Genomic DNA, 21,035 nt, shown 5'->3' with positions numbered 1-21,035 from the left:
AGGCCAATATCTCAATTTCCAATTTTATAATTCCATAACTTACAAACTCTATATCTTCGCTTAGGAATATCCGATTTCATTGGGGAAAACGGCGTTATGGAGCAAAATATCTCCATAATTAAGGGCTGGGGTATGAACGTTTGGACAGTATTTATTTTGGGACATCAGAACACATCAGACATATCGAATTGCATTCTGAATACGAAGAATGTCATTCTGATATCAAATAATTTTGATTTTTGAAATTCGCAATTTAATACACATTTTATGGCAAATCATTAAAATTGATATTTTTTATATTTAACAGTACTTGAAGTAAACTTTATCAATCTGATGATTTATACTTAACGTGTATGTAGGTGGGATGAAAAGCCGACGATCAATTGAAAATGTTGACCTTTCGTATTGAAGATATGGATTTTTTTTCCAAAACACCAAAAAAATTAGGTCTTTTTGGGAAAAAAATCCATATCTTCAATATGAAAGGTCAAAATTTTCAATTGACCGTCGGCTTTTCCTCCCTGCTACATACACTTTAAGAATATATCATTAGATTTATATAATTTACTTCGAGGACTGTTATATATCAAAAATTTGAAAAATATCAAATTTTTATAATTTGCCATAAAATTTGTATTATATTGTGATTTTCAAAAAATGAAAATTATTGATATCAGAAAGACATGCTTCGTATTCAGAATGCAATTTGCGAGGCCTGAGGTGCTCTCATGTCCTACAAAAAATACTGTCGAAACGCAATAAACGCTTATTTTAGATCCCTTAAGGTTATGTAAAAACCTCAAAATTGATGACCTGCCCAAAAGTGTCTCCTTTTGACATGACACGTCACAAATAATGATGAAAGTTTACAACACAATACAATTCAACATCGATTTTAAGCGGATTTAAATCCAATTGGGCAGTCACAACACCAGTTTGGTGCAGACGGGACCCAGTAATGGCAGACTGAATTCTGACCATCACTTGGCTAGTTGGATTCGTCTATAGCTGAGAGTAACGGCGTGTTGAATTTTGTAGAATTTAATCAGTGCGCTTAGGCAGCTTACAGACAAATCACCCATGCGTGTGTAACAATAAAACAAATGTATATAAAAAAAAAAAAAAAAAATAAAAGAGACCATGACAACAATGTTATGAAGTGGAATCTGTAAATTATTGGCTAACAGAAAAACATGAAAATACCACCTCAAACTTTTAAATTATTCCGCATAAGAGCACCGACCAGATGGTTCATAATTTAACTTAATCCAGAAACGTTTGTTACACAAAGACACGAAAGCTTTCTTAGGACTACTTTACGCAAAATTATTAACCGTGTCTTCTCTTGCAGACCAACGATTTTATTGAAACTCAAGATATAGGGTCCACCACTTATAAATTTCCCCCTAAATACTTCAGGCTAGTCCTATTCATGTGTTTGTTAAAGTAAACCTCACTGCTATGGAGTTTTTAAAACGGCCATTTTCTTATACAATTAATCATTGTGTGTGACGCTATATGTGTAAAACAAATAGGGCTATACATGATTTTGTAAAATGTTTTTGGACTTATTTGACAAATTATTTTGGGGGACTTATAAGTTGTGGAAGCTTTATTACCTTAACGGACTGAGTATAATTCAATTCAATCAATAAATGACATGTTTGCCAAATACTATTTTCTAAATTGTATAATTTGTTTTGTTACAACGCACGCGATTCGAATCTGCCACTGTTAAATTCATCATGATAAGATGAGACAGACTGGAACCAATTACATCTTAACCTTATAGCATTTCATTCAGAGGTTATTGAAGTTAACTTACTTCATTTGCAAACAAATCGTCATAAAATTATGTCACTATACTAAATCAGCAGATATTCATTAAAGTACTTAACTTGCAAGTTCCTAAATAAGTCTTGTCTAAATTTGCGAAACTAAAATCAAAATTGTTCACTCTATCTTTCGATTGATAACGAACTATCAATAACTTAAACACAAAACATTATTGAAAACTAATCATTATCTGTAAAATAACACACAATATTCTTATTTGTAGTGAGTACGGCGAACCATTTCACTCGGGAAAAGCTCCATATATCATCCTTTTTTCGATCTCCGAATGCTCTCATTTACATTTCGAGGTTAAAAACACAGTTGTATGTTAATATATTCATATCTTCTTCATGATACAAAACCAAAAGAAAACGATTTGTGACAGGTCCATTGTGGAATGTTTAATTACCATACTTTTTATGTCCGCATAATCTTTCCTCATATTAAAATAATTTGGAATATGGAAAAGACGAGAGAAAATGGCCAATGTGAAGCCCCAACGACGCTGTAGGTTTGTCTGGTTTTCCTCAAAAGACCACATATTTTTTTATTTCATAGAGCAGTTTTGTGCACTGAAGGATAGACTGCCTTTTTTCAAAATTCATACGCAATTCTGTGACAATAAGGACTTACTATAGATTTCAACCTAGTCTATAGTGTCACACTTTTAGCACCTGCCCCGAGACCCTATTTTTAGGATTTCCCCAAAATTTCCCTTTATTTAGGATCTATCTCTGATACTTTTAGCATATCTATGTAGTATGACCCAGACGATAGAAGCTACAGACACAAATACGAAGGAGATCACAAGGTGGAACCCAAACATTTCAATTAAAGTGTTTGCTTACAGGAACAATAGAATAGAACTAAACGCGTTTAGTTTTACCAAGGGAAGACGCATTTCAGTTTAACCATAGAAGAGCTACCACTTTTATTGTTCTGGACGTCGCATAATTCATCACAGAATTAAAATGAATATAAGAATCATCCTCAAAATAAAATGATTTATATTCACAAAATACTTATTGATACTAGTATTCAATTCGAAGTTGAAAAGACAGTAAGTACTGTCGCGTGCTGCACACGTATCAATGAAGAACGTAGGCGGTGAAAACAAAAACGCGTAGATCACTCCGTTGCCATATCTATGGAGAACGTAGGCGGTGAGAACAGAAAAACGATTCAATCACGACGTTGTCATTTATCCGTTTCACTTTCTCTTCCTGCTATCTTCCATAACCTGTAAGAATGAAAACAAATAAAAAAAAAAGATAAATAATGTTGAAATGGGTTTAAGGGCTTGGAAAGCTATGTTTGCACAGTATTTTTTGTGTGACCTGCACATTCGACACTCCAAACTGTATTCTGAGTACGATGAATGACCAAGTAAAATACCAAGTAATTAAGAGTTTTTAAAATTCGCGATATAATACACATGTTATGGCAAATTATTAACAAATGTTATTTTTGATATTTAATAGTCCTCGAAGTATACTTTATAAATATAATGATATGTATTTAAAGTGTATGTAGCTGGGAGGAAATTCCGTCCATCTTATGAACATTTTGATCTTTCGTGACTGAAGAGGTTCATCAGGTATGTTAATTAATCAGCTATTTAGAGTTAATTTGTCAAGACCAAGTGAACAACTTACGTTTTTCTGCTGACAGTTTCGCCGGAAACCTTCTGGCTTTCTCAAAGCATTGATGATGTTATTGATCCATCTGCTTGGAGCGGGAACCTTGACCGGATGTTTTAATTTTCCCGGAAGTAGTATTCCTGTCTCCAGCGGTGGCCGAGACGAGGGCTCGTTCTTTCTCAGTCACATCTTTTATCCTCTGCTCAAGACCACCGCTGGAGACAGGAATACTACTTCCGGGAAAATCAAAACATCCGGTCAAGGTTCCCGCTCCAAACAGAAGGATCAATAACATCATCAATGCTTTAAGGTTAAATACAACTGATTTTCAAGGCTTGATTCCAGAGGGGCGTAAGTTAATAATGGAAACAGCCATGCAGAAAAGAATGAACTCACGCGTACAATAGTGTATCAATCTGAACTTGGGCCACGGACAAACCGCGGCTCGTGAGTCATCCTATATGTTGCAGGGATAGGGAAGGGCGGGGGGAAGGGGCGACCATGATAGGACCATATGGGCTGATGGGGGGGGGGGGATTGTGGGCAGCCGTTTTCGGCAATTTTACTTTGGATTTTCTAAATTTTCAATTTTTGAAATTATCCTGGGTGATATCTGTCGTGAAATAAATCAATGCTTCTATAGGCTATAATAGGCCTAGTATGCCTATTTATACCCTGATTATGCAATATATAGGCCTACAACAATAACTACAACAACAGTAACAAAACCAACAACCAATATTTTGTTAATCTAATTTGTAAAAATATATTCATAGGCTGCGCCAATTAGATTAGTATAGCCTAAAAATTCCTGAATTATATAAAAAAAAAAAACGGGCAAAAACAATCAATCGCTGCAGTCAGAAAGAAAGAAACGAACAAGAAAAAAGAAAAAAGTGAGAGAAAAATAAAATAAAATAGATGGAATGGACCACATAGGGACTCAAACACGTACCAAAGTTTTCCAGCTCAAAACTATAGTATTATATAGTCGAACGTGAGTCCGGCCGCGCGCTAACCGATTGAGCTACTGAGTGACCTGTGAAATCGATTGATCTCAAACTGACTATTATGGAATAGTGCATACCAGGCTCTTATGGTAAACAATCTCATCACCGCTGTAAATGTCGGAGGTATCGATGGCGAAAAACCTCGATTTTTGCAAAAGTAGCTTAAATTTGGAATGAAATTCAAATGGTAAAGGAATCGACATACTTTTGAGAAATAATGTAGGCAGTTAGAAATCAAAATTAACGTTCCACAATCCAGATATCGATAATGTAACATAACAGTGTTTTGTGGTACAAGATTCTCGAAAATTGTTCCCCAAAACGGGCTAATAAAATTTAATCGGTACTGTATTTGGTTCTTCCCCATGGCAACATTATTTCTTTGGTCGATTTGTAGTACAATACAAAAAAGGAGAAAACAGTCACTCGGCGTGGTTTTATACGGAGCGAATATTTGAAAAAAACTGCATGGAACGTGTTTTTGATCTTGTGAACATGGTAAGTAAAAATGATTTAAACGAAGGATTTTCAAACGGATTCTAAAAATTTGTATAAACACACAAAAATAATGTTAAGATACATCCATGCACCAACATTTGACTCACTGCGATATTTGATTGCTGAGAAAACGCGGTTTTAGAGAACAACTTTATACGTCTTTTATACGTTTTTTATACGTTTCTTCGTGTAACCTTAAGAAAGCCAGAAGTTTTTCACTTGGTCTTGACAAATTAACTCTAAATAGCTGATTTTGATCTTTCGTTTAGAAGATATACATGAATTTTCATAAAAGACCTAAAAATATAAGTCTTTTGGGAATTAAACCAACTGCGCTATCGATCCAACTGTGACTATTATGGAAATTCAAAACGTATGTCATCTTGGAGCCGTAGTCTCCGCAACAGCTAGTTTGGTTCCACACAAACAATGTTTGTATGGTAAGCTGCTGAGGAGACTTAAATTTATTGCGATTTCATTCATAACTGCCTACCCATAATTCAAAAGGCCGCGAACATTTCATTTTTGTGGTATCCACAAACCCTTAATATTTTATTACGATTTTTTCGGAAATACATCGACTTGGAGCGTCAAATATCACTATGGTAATGAGAAAATATGGTCTATTATATGATGCCTAAAACTCATTAACAATGAGAAAAATCGGTGATATGGTGTCGATCGGGTTACGGACTTTTAACATCATAATTCAACCATTTCAACTCGTTTGCGTGCATTTTGTTCCAGGAAAGCAAATACTCTACCTATTATGCGCCTTATACAAGTGTGATAATAGATACCCTAGATACAAGAGTGGATACATAATCTACGATTGTAACTTGCCGCTGTAAGATTTTTGATTTTGAGCTTTTTGGCTTTTTAGCTTTTCAAAGTAATAAAGTTCGCTAAGGCAACGAAAAAAAAAACCCACAAAAAACATGTTACCCGACCGACTCAGAATTTGGGTTTTGGAGATTTTTTTTTTTTGATTTGCTAAATTCAGGTAAAATCATCCGTTTTGGGGCCAAATGTTTTTGATTTGGGCTGAACATTTTTAGAAACTATGTTCAGATGTTTAAAAATTTGTTTTCAGATTTTTTTGGTAACATAATGAAAGATTTTTTTTCCAACTTTCTAAATCACATCATACAGGGCTATATATCATTTTCAGAATTTAGCTTTTGATTGCACCATTTTTCACCTCTGACTCGAAGGGTTAATATAACCATGGATTGACGATTATGCATGCTACAATAAAAACATATCGATTATTTCTACTAGTTATATTCAAAATAAAGTAATGATTTGAACACTTGAAAATGGTGAAATCAAAACTAAAACGATATGCCTTATAAAGAACTACATTAGTTTGAAACGCTAAAAAGTTAACCCCTAACTAGTTTATGTTATTTTTGAACTATAGAGGTATAGGAATGCGTTGTTGTCCACTCAGTTGAATAAATTTCAAATGACTATACGCCGTAGAAGTGACGTCATAATCGGATTAAATACCATAGCAATGGATGAATACAATTTTTGAATAGACCGCCCTGCACTACAAGCAGATTGCACTAATCACTCGTGTATGTCAGCAAACATAGATTGAATACAATACCGCTCTTTTCAAAGATACTTATCTTACAGGTGCGAGTGATCAGCCTTTCTGTGACATATATGGTTCAATGCATCGGTACCGCGTGAACGTTGTAGTGCAGGGCGGTATAGACAAAATTGTATTCATCCATTGCTATGGTAGTTAATCCGATTAACTACGTCACTTCTACGGCGTATTTACCTGCCTGCACCAAGCAATTATAATGCGTCATATGCAAGAAGCCAGCGACTTAATGAGGTGTACTTAGTTTGTACGCATGGTGCAACGGGAGTGTCCAATTTAGCCATATTGCCCTTCGAGTACAATAGCCTGTATCTAAACATCCAGTGGCTAAGCGACATAGGGGCACGGGAGCACCCCCCCCCCCTATGATGACCCACGCTACGCTACTGTAAACATCTTCCCACAGCAAGGAGAACCAATGAGCATAGTAAATGAACAATTAATACAATACATGTACTAACCATATAAAATTGGTCTCTGATATTGTCTAGATGAAGGCTACTTTCAAAGTCGGGTAATTTCCAATCTTCGTCTGATGCTAGTGAATTATGCAGCTGAAATCATTGATATTAGACAGATTAGAAATGGTTTTAAATGGTTTATTATAAACAGTTATGATATTTTTAAATTAGTTGGGCCGACGGATAGTAGGTTAATTGTGTTGACTGAAATGAGCTCATTGAATTATCATGATTATTGCAAGATATTTGGTGGCTTATTTGAGTGTTTTAGTGCACAGCACGGGAATTTATTGAACCGAGAAGTATCATTACCTTTGAACAAGTTCATTTCGAAAGTTAAATTTAACTGTGTAATTAGTTCTTGTTTTTGTGCAAGTCCAAGAACAATAAAGACGCTATATAGACTCATTATTTTTCTGACGTTACACCACTACACTATAAGGCAACTACAAGAACTGTCGTAGAGAGCGTGATGCGTTATTAGATACTATTGACAGTCAGATGTCATTAGTGTAGTAGAAATACGTCACTAAAATGTGAAGTCTTAATTTTTCTGGGAATTATTATGCAAAAAACAATCCATCCCCTGTGCAAGGAAATGATTAAATAAGCCACCAAATGTCTTGGGCTAATCGTGGTACTATCTGTTAAGCCCGTTTAACCATATCCACCCACCTTACCCATGTACAGGCTGTATCGAAATGATTGTTCGCTATTAACTTCCTGTAACTGTGGACTAGACTGTGTATTCTATACTGTATATCCTATATTATGATGTCATGGTGACGTTGATACTGATTTTGACATCTCAATGGAGGAACCTATTTAACCACCCATCGTGTATCGTACAAGATAGTATACCAAATTGTACACCTCTACCTGTTAGTAAAAATATAATGCATTCAACAAGTGAAAATATATATAGTAAACAAGTGTTACGACCGAGCTTATAAGCATGTTTTACGTAGAGGTTTATTAATTATATATTAGCTATCGTATTCGTTTACTAAATGTACACTAGGCATTGAGGAAAAGTAAATCTGTTTGCGGCGCACTTTACTCGATATAGGGACTGTAAAATTATAGTGCTTGCGCCACCGTTAATTCTAATAAGTCTTTCCACTTGCAAAATTGCCTAGCGCCACACCAGCTGTCGTGTGACATAGGCATTCTAGAATTACCTTTAATCAGTTCTATTGGTTAATAATATGCTTAAAACTATAACGATCTTTTAAATTTTTGGCATTTTTTGTATAATGTTTACACTGGTCATAAGTCAGCGGGACCAGTTGGAAATTTGGCCAAGAAAAACATAAAACCTTCCCAGGAGCTACTATTAATATTATTCCATTATTTTTGGTGACAAATAACAATGTACAAATTTGTTGGTGGAGTATGCCCAGGGTTATTATGACATTTTCGTATACGTGTCTTCGTTACATGTGTTTACAAACGCACCCCAGCGCGCAACATCCCACACCGTCCGGTTGACATATTCCATCCTCCTACCCAACGGTCTTAAAGCCTTAATGTACGATTTCCGTCATATTTTAAATTTGTTATTTAAAATGTTGAAATAATATTAGTAATAACTGCCGGGAAGGGTTGCTACCCATGTTAAGCTGAAATAACAAGTAAGGAGTGAAAGAAATCCCACTGGTTATTTTGGCCATTTAACCTGCAGTTCTATGGGATAACATAATGTCATAATAAAACACATTATGACTTTATGTCGATTAATTCCATTTATGTGCAAGTTGGGACATGTGTAAATATTACAAATATGCAAAAAACAATCAGGTTTGAAACAAAAATCATATTATAAGATTGACGAAGTCGACGATAGTCATAGTCGCGAATATTAGCGATGTTCGCGACTTTCCACTATGACCATGATGACATGGTAATACTGTAAAAAAAAAAATTAAGGTACCAGTTGTTTTCACCCCAGTATATCCTAAATGAAGACACATATGTCAAAATTAAAACAACCAGCTAATACCTAGACTCTTTCGCTCTGATTCAAGACCTTATTTGTTGAAATTGGTTGAGAATTAAAGAAACGGTGATCTAAAACCTACTGAAGAGATGAAATCAAAAGTTGCACTTGTGTGTTCTAATCAATGAAAGCATGACGCTAGTTTTAACGTGCTATAAATCAATAATGAAGCACGGCGCTAGTTCTCTTGTTCGCAAACGCTTTGTGTACAAATCAATTGCGCATGCAGTGGAGGAAACGGCCGCTTTTAAATGGGCACCTTCCTTGGATCGTCGCGTCTTTATTTCTTAAACAATTTCAACGAATGAGGTCTTATATTCGAGCTAAAAGATGCAGCTTTTGGCTGCTGGTTCCAATTATGACATACCTGTCTTTACTGTTTCAATATCAGTATGTGTATAATTTATCGCCTGCGTCATTCATTGTTAAACATACCATACATTGATTTGTGTATTTTGGGCATAAAGTTTTTTGTGCATTGTGATTTGTGCATATTAGGAATGAAAGAATCTTAGCCGAAGTCGAAAAATGAAATCGTGCAACTCTAGTCTAAACAGGCCCAAGAACTCATTTCCAAGTGATTCAACGTTTTTCAATTAAATAGCGATTTGACCAACTCGGTGCAGAATAAGCGTCCAGGAAATCATTTTCTTCGATATATCACGCGTACAGAAGCGGTTTGTTGGCACGCTTACGGCGAAACCGCGAAAAAGCCTTGACGTCACTACCAAACTCCAGGTGAACGAAATTATATATTTATATATAGTTCGAATATTATTACGTATCAAAGACGGAGTATGTGCTATCTGACGTTATTATGCAGCTAGCCCGGGGAGCGTCAATCCATCTAATTGCATCTTGATATTGTGGCGCTATAAAATACGAGCACGTGAATCTAAAAAGTTTGCAATCACCGTTTATGATGGTGGATTTGCATATGAGACAGACACGCATAAACTAATTTGACCACTGGAATAGTTCGTATAGGAGTAAACACCTATATCTCATCCCCCCCCCCCCAAAAAAAATAATAATAAAATAAAACCCGACACAATTCTGAGACGTTCCCCTGATCTTATATACTATACTCGTATATGGAGCGTGTATCCTAAACAATGTTACAATTAAAAAAAAATGAAAATATAAGAACCGTCAGTAGAAAATAGAACACTATTTTAATGTATTGCCCTGCATTGGACGTTACCCTGTTCCTCTTCATTGCACCCTAGGTTATGGGTCGTGATTCTAAAGAAAATTTGAAGAGTCCGTGTAAGTTTCATTCGCACCTGTAAGATGACAAGAGCGGCAAGATTGCACGCATACACGGGTGATGAGTATAACCTGCTTCTAGTGCTGGACAATACATTAAAACTAATGGAAACCCTTACGGATTGTTTAGCAAGTGGTTATATAGGGAGCCAATTATTTCATCTGTTACAATAAGTAAAGTAACGAATTACAGAAGGAATACATACGAGGAAACAACATGCATTATCACTTGCACCGTTCGTCTTTCACTCATCACAAAGGACCCTTTCCCTCTATTCCACAATATAGACGAATCCAACGAGCATGGTCAGGATTTGGTCGGCCATTACTGGGTCCCCGGCGCACCAAGCTGGTGTTGTGATTGCCCAATTGGGTGGATTAAAGCCGCTTAAAAATCGATGTTATATTGTATTGTGTTGTAAACGATCATCATTCTTTTGTCTACGTGTAACACGGGTGATGGGATGCAGTTCCCGCCAAGGACGCATCATTTCACATTTCAGGTGAGATATACACAGCGGGGATCCAGCCATGGCTGACACTGAGGTGTACGAATGCGTGAAATTGGATTCGTCTATAGCCTCCCAGCAAACACAAAAACGTTTTTAAAACGTTTTAAATAAGTTATATTTTGGCTTTTGGTTTAGGTAAAAACGTTTTAATAACATTAAAATGTCGGGTTATATAAAGGTCATGAAAACGTTTTAAAACGTTTTGTATGAAAACACACTACAACAATATTTCTAAAATGTTTTCAAAAATGTTATTGTAAACTATTTTTTTCTAAACATTTTTTGCCAAATATTTTGTAAACACTTAAATAACATTATGTTAAAATATTTGCCCCCATCAAACACAGAAATGTTCTTAAAATGTTTTCTTCAAAACGTTTTAATAACATTTAAATGTCGGGTTATATAAAGGTCATAAAAACGTATTTAAAACGTTATTGCAAATATTTTGGGCAAACATTTTTCGCAAAATATTTTTTCAACCCAAAAATAACATTCTGTTTACAATGTTTTGTATCAGGTTTTCAAAATTGTTTTTGGAATGTTATTAAAACGTTTTTATACCCTTTATATAACCCGACATTTAAACGTTTTCTGTAAAACATTTTGTGTTTGCTGGGCAGTAGATTATCAAAAAATGTTTTTCAATGTTATGAAAACGTTTTATACCCTCAATATACCCTTTATATAACCCAACATTTAAACGTTTTCTGACAACATTTTATAACCTTTTGCGAATGATGTCGAAAACGTTTTGTGTTTGCTGGGCTACTTCTAACATTTCCATCCGTAATATTCTCACCATCCGTTTTCGAATGTCAGAATACACGAACTGGGTTCAAGCCCGTGATACGAGTACGTGTACAATGAGATATACAGTAAGCCAAAAATTCAAGGTACCAGTTTTGTTCACCCCCTCTATGTCCTAACGAAAGAGAGATAAGTCATAATTGGAATCAGCAGTCAATAGCTGCGTCTTTTAGCTCGAACTTTAGAGAACTAACACCGTGCTTCCATTAATTATCACGTTAAAACTAAGCGTCGTGTTTTCTTGATTATAACACAAAATTGCAACATTTTATTTCGATTCTTCCTTAGGTTCTATATCATCGTCTCTTAAATTCTCAACCAATTTCAACTAATAATCATAGCTAAAGGGCACAGGTAGTGGCTGTTTGTTTTAATTTAGACATACTTGTCTTTGTTTAGGATATATACAGGGGTGAACATAATTGGTACCTTAATTCTTGTAAGGAGTTGGGTGGCGAAGTCACTATTTTTTACAAACCTTCAAAGTTTACCTTCAGCTTCAAATGAAAATGAAACTGTTAGGATTTACGTACGCTTTCCCGTACTGATTAAAAAACATTGATGTCATTATCTTTGATCTGCCACTAAATAACCTTTTTCAATCAATTCCTTTGACAATTGTTTGAAAAGAACTTTTCTAGTGTTGAAGGAGTACGAATCACAATGACAAATGTAAGAAGGTTATCAAAGTGATCTCGTTTCACTCGTGGGTATTTTAAATGTAACTCACACCACTGGCACATTGTAGGCCTATATCGATATTTCTGGGCCACTTGCATGACTGTTAAAGGTGCAATGTGTAATTGGAGTTTACAAAACAAGGTATAATTGATCCATTTAGCAATGATGACAGAATGCTGATCCAGGAATAGATAAAAACCTTCATTTTTGTTCAAAATTGATCATCTCTTTATTATGTGTGAACCATCGTTTTGCACTCTATAATGCAGAACTGTTGATAAATTATCCAATTGTCAATACAATGCTTCTCTCATCAGGGACTATCAAATGCTCATACAAATTTTGACTTTTAACTTTAAATTTAGAAAATGTAGCTAAAGTTTAACAGACAGCGACACTTCTTGATTGTCAATACATTATATATTTATATATTATATATTTAATCAAGCGCTTGTTACCAAACTCATTCAAAACTAATATGACAGTATTAGTTTAAACTTGGTCTCTTAAGATACGAAATCTAATTGTAGCAATTTAAGCTTACCTGACTCCCAGGCGAGAGTAAAAACAACAAGTCGTTATTATCTGTGCGTTCTGCCAAATATAACATAAATGAAAATAGAAAAGATAAATTGGAAGAGAATTAAATTAATCGCTTCTCAATATTGTAAATGGTGAGTGACAAGTAGATTCCCTTACGTCGCTATACTGTTATTTCATTCAGAATGTTCATCCTCACAGGTGAACTATTACACCTATACCCTACTGCTATATTTAAAAAACATCTTCTTAACACTATATCTACATAATTATTATTAGCCTAAGACTAATTGAAGAAGGCTATATTCTATCGGATAAGCAACGATCTTGATCAGTGATTATATTTTCAATTTTATTTCCTTTTATTTAACTTTTATTATGATAGCCATTTGAAAGTCATTTGATTTCAATGTATTAATGCATTTTAAATCTATCACGTTTCTTTTCACCCTAGTGGAATGAAAATAAATACAAACATTCCCAAAATAATATCACTATGACGTCATAATGTGAGGGCGCCCATGCAAATTTGGGAAATTATGGCTACGTACAAAGGTATAGGCAAAATTGATTTTTGGCTAAAAAGTTTCATAAAATCTTCTCCTAAATATAAAAGTCGCACCACCCCCATGGTTATCTTTGATGGCCTGTCCTGCCCCCGGGTAAGTGCTGAGGTAAAAAAATATCAGTAGACTGAGCGCATGATGGGTCTACGATTAGCTTCGGTCGTTTGGGCGTAAAGCGTGCGTTTTTTATGACTCATCAAAAATCTTAGGTGGGTTGTACCCCCTTCGTAGTGTCATGGTTAACCATACTAAGAACAATGCAACTATGGTCACGTCTTCTAATGATCTTTGAATATATTTATATATATAGAGAGAGAAGCTATAATATGGTTGCGGTCTGTATATTTGGTTTGTTCATGGCTTCTTTTGCGTCATAAAACAAGACGAATCTGAATGAAGATGGTATTTTTAGATCTTTATCTGTTGAGTAAATTTACAGTAGACGTCAGGTAATTCATGGGTGATGAATTTTGGATCACATAAAGTGGTGCTATAAAAAATACTAGAAATTAGAAGACGACGATATTTGTGACTGGACCTCAAGAGTCAGCCGTAAAGTCGGCCCGGTCAATTTTGTTTTATTCCTAGTTTAGAAAATATACATTATATATATTTGGTTATATGGTTTGTTGAACCCTGTTCCTTTTTGTACCTTTTTTGGTTCTACATGTGTCTCTTTTTCCACATTTCTGGTAATATATATCAAACAGTCATAATTATTGGTCATTTCAAATCATCCCCAAGTCAACGAGGTTCAGGAATGTCCTCTCATTGTTAATTGTTGGTTATACATACCTAGACAAAATACAATTCTTTGTTATCCACTACTTGAACAGGATTTTGCCCAGCAATAGGATTATTGATTAGTTTAAACAGTGTTTGATGAGATACTTGTCGCACCAAATTGAGGTATCTATGAATACGACCTTCACGCAAATTTTACAATGTAACTCAGAATACAATTTGCCGACTTTACGGCTCATTCATAGTGTCCAGTCACATTAATTTAGTCATTCAAATTGACTATTTAATCGTTTAATCATTCGCCACGAGGACAATTCTTTGACGGTCATAATTTAAAATTGGATTAGAACAAAATCAAAAAACCGAAAACAACATGCTATATATCATTTCCATTGAAAATTAACAACTAACGTGATTTTGTCATTTATATATTACCGTTGGCATATGGCCTTCATCGTATCATGTGTGTACATTAATATTACTTGTGGTTTGGTTTGATTCAAATGATATTACCCGCAAATATTATATATTCTGCCTCGTCTCAAGTTGGGAGTAAAGCTATGTTGGATTTCGAAGTAGCAAATACGGGTCGCTCGCACTCACCTAATCCCACGGAGACGTATACACACGCGTAGACAGGCTATTTGTCCGTACCATGGCGACGCAACCGCGTAATGCACATATCAAATGCAACCCCGGCCCCTGGGGACCCGGGGATGGTCCGGGACTTGACATCATGTGACCCGGGATTTGATTCAAAAAGTGTCCGGGGTGAGCCGGGTGTTGGCCGGGACTGGTATAAGAATTGACGTCGGCCAAAACCCCGGGAAATTGGGCCGGGACTTTACCCAGGCGAGGGCCGGGATTCTGTCGTAACTTACCCGGGGTTTTCCAACCAGTAAAATGGGCCGTGAACATGGTCATGGTTTGCATACCTGCCAAGTGTCCCGATTTTGGCGGGACATCCCGATTTTAGACCCCGAAAACGTCATAAAATCAGGATGTCCTGATTTTCTAAAAAAAATAAAAAATTTTTTAATTTTCAAAAAATATTTTGGCCAAAAAAATCAAGTTATAGGCCCTAAATTACTTGTTATTAAAGGTGGGAAACCATAGAAATACTGCAACTTTTTTTTTTTTAATGCCAATTTCTTTTTACAAAGTTGGATAAAGTTGTACATTTTGATTACTTTTGCTTCTATTGAACAGTCAGGGACACATTGAATTAGTATACATTGCTAGCTGTTCAATAGAAGCAAAAGTAATTAAAATGTACAACTTTATAAAAATATATTGGCAATTTTTTTTTTTTTTTAGTAGCAGTATTTCTCTGGTTTCCAACCTTGAATAGCAAGTAATTTAGGGCCTATAACTTGCTTTTTTGGCCAAAAATATTTTTTGAAAAAAAAGAAAAAAAAAAAAGATGGGGATCAAAAATTTGTTGAATCATCATTTTTATATTGCGCATTATATTTATCAATTTCAGCCACGTAGGTCATGTTATTAGGCAAAAAAAGAACTTTGAAGAATGTCTCTCATGTACAAAAGTATAGGAAACTGAACATTTAAAACCAGTTTTTTAGGATGAAGGAAGCATTTTTTCAAAAAAGTCTAAAACAGGTTTTTATGTCATAAGTGGTCATTTGGGATGCTAAATCTGCTAACATTGCCTGGGCTTAGGTACCTAATTTGCATATTTTACGGTATAATTTTGAGTCAAGTCAAGATAACAGCCTTGAAGAAGATTGCATGTACATGTATAAGATATTCTTCAAGGCTGTTATCTAGGCTTGTTTACTCAAAATAGCCTTATTTTTTAATCCATTTAAATGTAATTTCCCCTCAGAAATAGTGTCTCATGTAGTGTAAAATGTGTAGAAACCCTCTGGCTTCGGGGGGCTTCACCCCCTCGACCCCCACCAAGGGCCCTTAAGCGGCCCCTGGACCCCCCCCGCCGTAGTCGCGAACGCTACACTCGCTCCGCTTCGCAAGTGTCCCTATTTCTAGTTTTCAAAAGTTGGCAGGTATGGGTTTGATAGTAAGCATGGTAAGGATGCCCGCATTTATCCTTTCACTTGGCCGTACTTGAGCCGTGGATATAATCTACTGAGTCGCCAAATTAATGTTACTGTTCATAATCCATTCCAAAAACAAAATCTTGGCTGTTTTTTCAAAATTTTTCAGTAGGCCATGTATCTGTTATTTAGCGGGACTCTAAAGTTAGCATGGTTAACCAGACTACACTGGCTTTTGGATATGCATGTGCAAACGAGAGCCTGCTGTACGCTTATTTATGCCAAATGTTTTTTAAAATAAATTTTTAACCACCTGCCGAGAGTAAAGTTTTAAATTATTAGGCCTACACTCAAAAACAAAACTGACCGTGATAATAAAAGAATCAATGACATCTGCGATCGACTGCTACATGGCTACATACATGATATAAAAATTGAATTCAATAGCTTGTGTTAATATACAGATTTTTAAAACTACATTACATTTTCATGTTGGAGCGTTTAACAATAATTACTAGAGACATTGCGATTTCAAAACGTAGACATCAGATGTACTTTGATCTATTCCAAACCAAAAGGGGTAGGACTATATCAAATTGTTAGATTCCGTGCGTTGATACTCAAACAGTTGAGCAAGTATATAGGCCTAAACCTAATATAGGAAGGAGAGGAAATAATTATGCTGCTCTGTGCTATTGACGAGAATCTAGGTAACCTAATTTCGTTTATCGTTTTTAGATGTTCCGCAACATCGTGAGTAACAGACGTATTTGCAATGGGACACACAAGTAGACCTATATTTTGAAGCCTTTGAATCCACCCAGCATGTCCAGAGCTCGGCAGTCGAAATTTGAGCCCGCATGACAAGATTGCCGCAATAATATTAAGATCCAAGCCTATGATGCTCAGGACCGGGATCTTGGGCCGGGGAATACCCGGGGTTTGCATCGGTTTGCATCAGATATTCGCCCCGGGGGGCCGGGGAGTGGCTGAGAGTTTTGCCCGGGTGGGTCCGGGACTGGCCAAGTGTTTACCCGGGACTTGAACTTTTAAACCCAAAATCCACGGCCCACGACCCGGCCATCCCCGGGTCCCCAGGGGCCGGGGTTGCATTTGATAAGTGCATAACCATACTGATATGTCACTGCGAAATGCAACATATCGTTACTCTCAACTTGAGACGATACACACATTAGCCTATAGTGACCGCGTTATGGCGGTCTTTAGCCTGACCGGCTATTCCGTGTACTATTCAAATGATTAATATCTATCCTAGGTAAGAGAACGTCCATGCTTAAAAAACACGGATGTTTTAATACATAGAAGATATGTTGTCACACATTGGTTCATCGGGCTCACTTATGTTGTTCATAGACAGTACTAGATAATAAACGCGATACGTGGAAGCGTTATCTCAATTTGGTGCCATGAAGTGCCGATTGATTACAGAGGCATCACATGACATGACATCGCGCGTTTATGAACCGCGTTCACGGTATACTGTGTTTCGTCCCTCGGGGTCTTTTTTCAAATTTCAAATTGATAGCTGTTGAAAGCAGCTCAGCGTGCCAGCCAGACGATAGTGTTCTACCTCATTTTAATACGGCAACAGCCTGGACGTTGGACGCAATTTGCTTTTCCACGACGTACGTTTTCAGACTCTATTTGTCCCATTACAGAAAAAAAGTTCACAAAATATTATGTCCCAGTGCAATGTATATATTTTCACTTGAAAATAAACAATTTACATTTTTGATTAAAAATTAATGAGAAAATTGTCTCGAACTCGGGAATTTCTGTTCAAAGGCGAGTGTACCAATCACTAATCACCACTGCTGCACTCATTCATTTAGTGTTTTTTCGGTGGCATAGGAACTCTATGGACATGTGTTTTTTATTTTTACCATCTTACAGAACCACAATTATGACTATGGTTTTTTGCTTAAAACTTGGTCTACCCTATGTAGGCAATTATTTCATTTCCATAGCCTACAAATGGAAGTTAATGTTCAAATTTCAATGTCTTTTTTATTTCTTCAATGTGGCAGCCAGCAATCGATATCTTTGTAAAAAACTCTTTTTTATGGTTAAGAGATAAAAAATTCTCAATGTATTTTCTTCAAGAAACCCATAGCACTTTAAATGATATTAAGTGTTGGACCAATGAATGGGGCTCAAAAGCCTTGTGGAGCCATGGTACTACGAACAGTAAAGGTACTGGTATTTTGTTTCACAGTAATTTTGCTTACTCAATTGAACACAGTGTTATTGACAATGATGGACGGTATATTATTGTTGATGTTAAAATTGCAGATAAAATATTTACATGTGTTAATATATATGCTCCGAATGATGATTGCCCTCAATTTTTTCGTGAAATTGATACTAATCTAAACCATTTCCAATGTGATCGAATAATTTACGGTGGCGATTTTAATTTTGTTTTTAATTTGGCTCTTGACAAAAAAGGTGGTAGAAAGCAAACAAATTTTAAGGCAAGATCGGAGGTATTGAAATTTATGGAGAAAAGATGCCTTATTGATATTTGGCGTGATATGAATCCAAATACAAAATGTTTTACATGGAAATCTAATGGTGACCCACCAATACTTTGTCGTTTGGATTATTTCATAATTACAAAGACACTAAAAGCATGTGTTGAGAATTGTACTATATCCCATGGTTATCGAACAGATCACTCATTAATTTCTACGGTGTTTAATGACAATTATGAAAAGCCAGGTAAAGGGTACTGGAAATTAAATGTTTCGTTATTGAATGATACTAATTATGTAAACATGGTAAAAGCAGACATTGACAATATTGTAAAGGAGAATAGTAAAGCCGATCCTGGTATTTTATGGGAGACTAGAAAATGTGTTGTAAGAGGTAATATTATAAGATATTCTGTTAAAAAAGCTAAAGAGCGAAATAACTTGCAAAAATATCTTGAGAATGAAATTACAAATTTGGAAATGTTGTATGCACAAAATTCTAACCCAGATGTACTGGCATCTATTGAAGTTAAACAAAGGGAATTGGAATCTATGTATAATTATAGGGCCAAAGGCGTGGTTATACTTTATGGAAAAAGTTGAGAAAAATATTGCCTTCAGTAAAGATAAATATGGTGTTCATGTCAAGAAATGGGAACCAATGTATTGATAATACCATTATAGAAAAGTTTTTGTCATATATTATGTAAAAATCATTGCTGGCTGATGTAATTTTTGTGTGTGTTTTTGTTAATATACATGTTTGTATATTGTTGTTTTTTGTGTCACTTTAATAAAGACCCTCACGGGCTAGAAAGATAACAAAATCACTAATCACTACACCACGCGTCCAACGTTACGAATATTTGAATTATTAAACATTATATTATAAATATTGTAGCCACGCGCAAAAAAGAGTGAAAACATGCCTTATAGTGGGTTGTACTATTACACGGATTTGGCTAGGTATTAAACATAAATTAATACCTTTGGTATTAGTTGTCATGGTTTTGTATTAACGTGGTAAACCAAAGACGACATCAAGATTTAGTCAATATTGGCCGCCACCACCGCCTCCCCCCATGCCGGGCCATATATGGATGAATCGTGATTGCGTCGCCAACGTCCGGACAAATCGCCTTTCTATGTATGTACACGCCTAACATGCGGCTCGAATCTGCCGCTGCAAAATGCAACATGTAGTTTCTCTCCACTTGAGACGTGACACACTCTAAGTATAGTTCACATATTATTTGTTTCTAACCCAGTGGTACCTCATGTATAATTTCCTTTGAAGGATTAGGAAAATGTCCACTGGAGATGCATGAAACTAGCACTACAGTTAGCCCTGTTACGTTGAATTTGCAGAGGGAAATTAATAAAGTGTCAATGGTGTTGAAATAGATCATATGTTTGTCTAGTTTGTTTACAATTAATATTATTAATAGAAACAGTACTTACTTCTGACTGAACCATGTAAAGCTAGGCAATTTTGACAGGCAGTTAGTCTTCTTGCTGGGTAAAACAATATAAAAGAATGATTAATGATATTAACAAAAATCAGGTTCGACTTGTGAATTTTAAACAATTTGCGAAAAATTGTCTAATGTTTTAAAGTTAGTTATCGTACACAAAACAATGTTTTTCTATCTGCAGCAATGGGAGTAATGAAATACAAATTAATTTCCATATATTTCAGTTGATCTCATTTGCTTTTTTTGAAGTGCTCTTGAGCGCTATAAATAAAGATATCAAACACTCTCGGACTCAAAGCAAAAGACATGAATAAATAGACGTGGAGTGGTGGTATAAAATTGTGTTATATCAAAGCCATTACGGCAACCTTGCTATATGACCGGACTATACGTTATCAAAAGATAACTTCCCGTATACATTTCGTTTCAAATCTGTATTTCGATCATTTTGATTTAGATGTTAGATGTATGGTAAGAAGCTGGCAACCACTTTATCCCCATATATCACTCTGTATGGAGGGGGTGTTGCCATAGAAATTAAATATCATTTTCAGTTATTTTTGAGTCAATTTGCCCACAAATGTGATGTTAACACATCTTTTACAAATGAACCATTGTAGTGTGCGTAAGACATATTTTGTGTTTTTAGAATCAATTGAAGACACTTACCACAAAATAGATACGTTTCAAAAAGTGACAAAATCATTCAAACGTGATTGTTTAAGTTTTATTAAGTCCAGTTCTTTGCTCTAATTAGTTTGTGGCAAGCCGATAAGCCTTCCTTTATTAATGCGTAGTTTTGAGTCATTTCATCTAATTTTAAACATGTTACACAATACACGGATGGTCGAGTAATTGAATCCTTT

The 21,035-nt window shown here is 35.5% G+C and overlaps 1 protein-coding gene across 3 annotated transcripts in view; it reads right to left on the bottom strand.

The window, feature by feature from the left end:
• Nucleotides 1–718: 718 nt before the first annotated feature.
• The window catches only part of LOC140141944 (uncharacterized), a 32,669-nt gene continuing 12,352 nt past the window's right edge, over nt 719–21,035 (bottom strand). For all 3 annotated transcript variants that reach the window (XM_072163831.1, XM_072163829.1, XM_072163830.1), the window contains 4 exons: nt 20,156–20,209; nt 12,879–12,928; nt 7,064–7,156; nt 719–3,076 (listed from right to left, as the gene is read on the bottom strand). In XM_072163831.1, the coding sequence (XP_072019932.1) occupies nt 3,047–3,076; nt 7,064–7,156; nt 12,879–12,928; nt 20,156–20,209 (227 nt within the window). In that variant the 3' untranslated portion in view covers nt 719–3,046. The remainder of the gene's footprint in view (nt 3,077–7,063; nt 7,157–12,878; nt 12,929–20,155; nt 20,210–21,035) is intronic.

This window comes from Amphiura filiformis, chromosome 20 (genome assembly GCF_039555335.1).
Source record: "Amphiura filiformis chromosome 20, Afil_fr2py, whole genome shotgun sequence".
NCBI lineage: Eukaryota > Metazoa > Echinodermata > Ophiuroidea > Amphilepidida > Amphiuridae > Amphiura > Amphiura filiformis.
The sequence above is the reverse complement of the archived record's forward strand: the minus strand, read 5'-3'. Positions and strand labels throughout refer to the sequence as shown.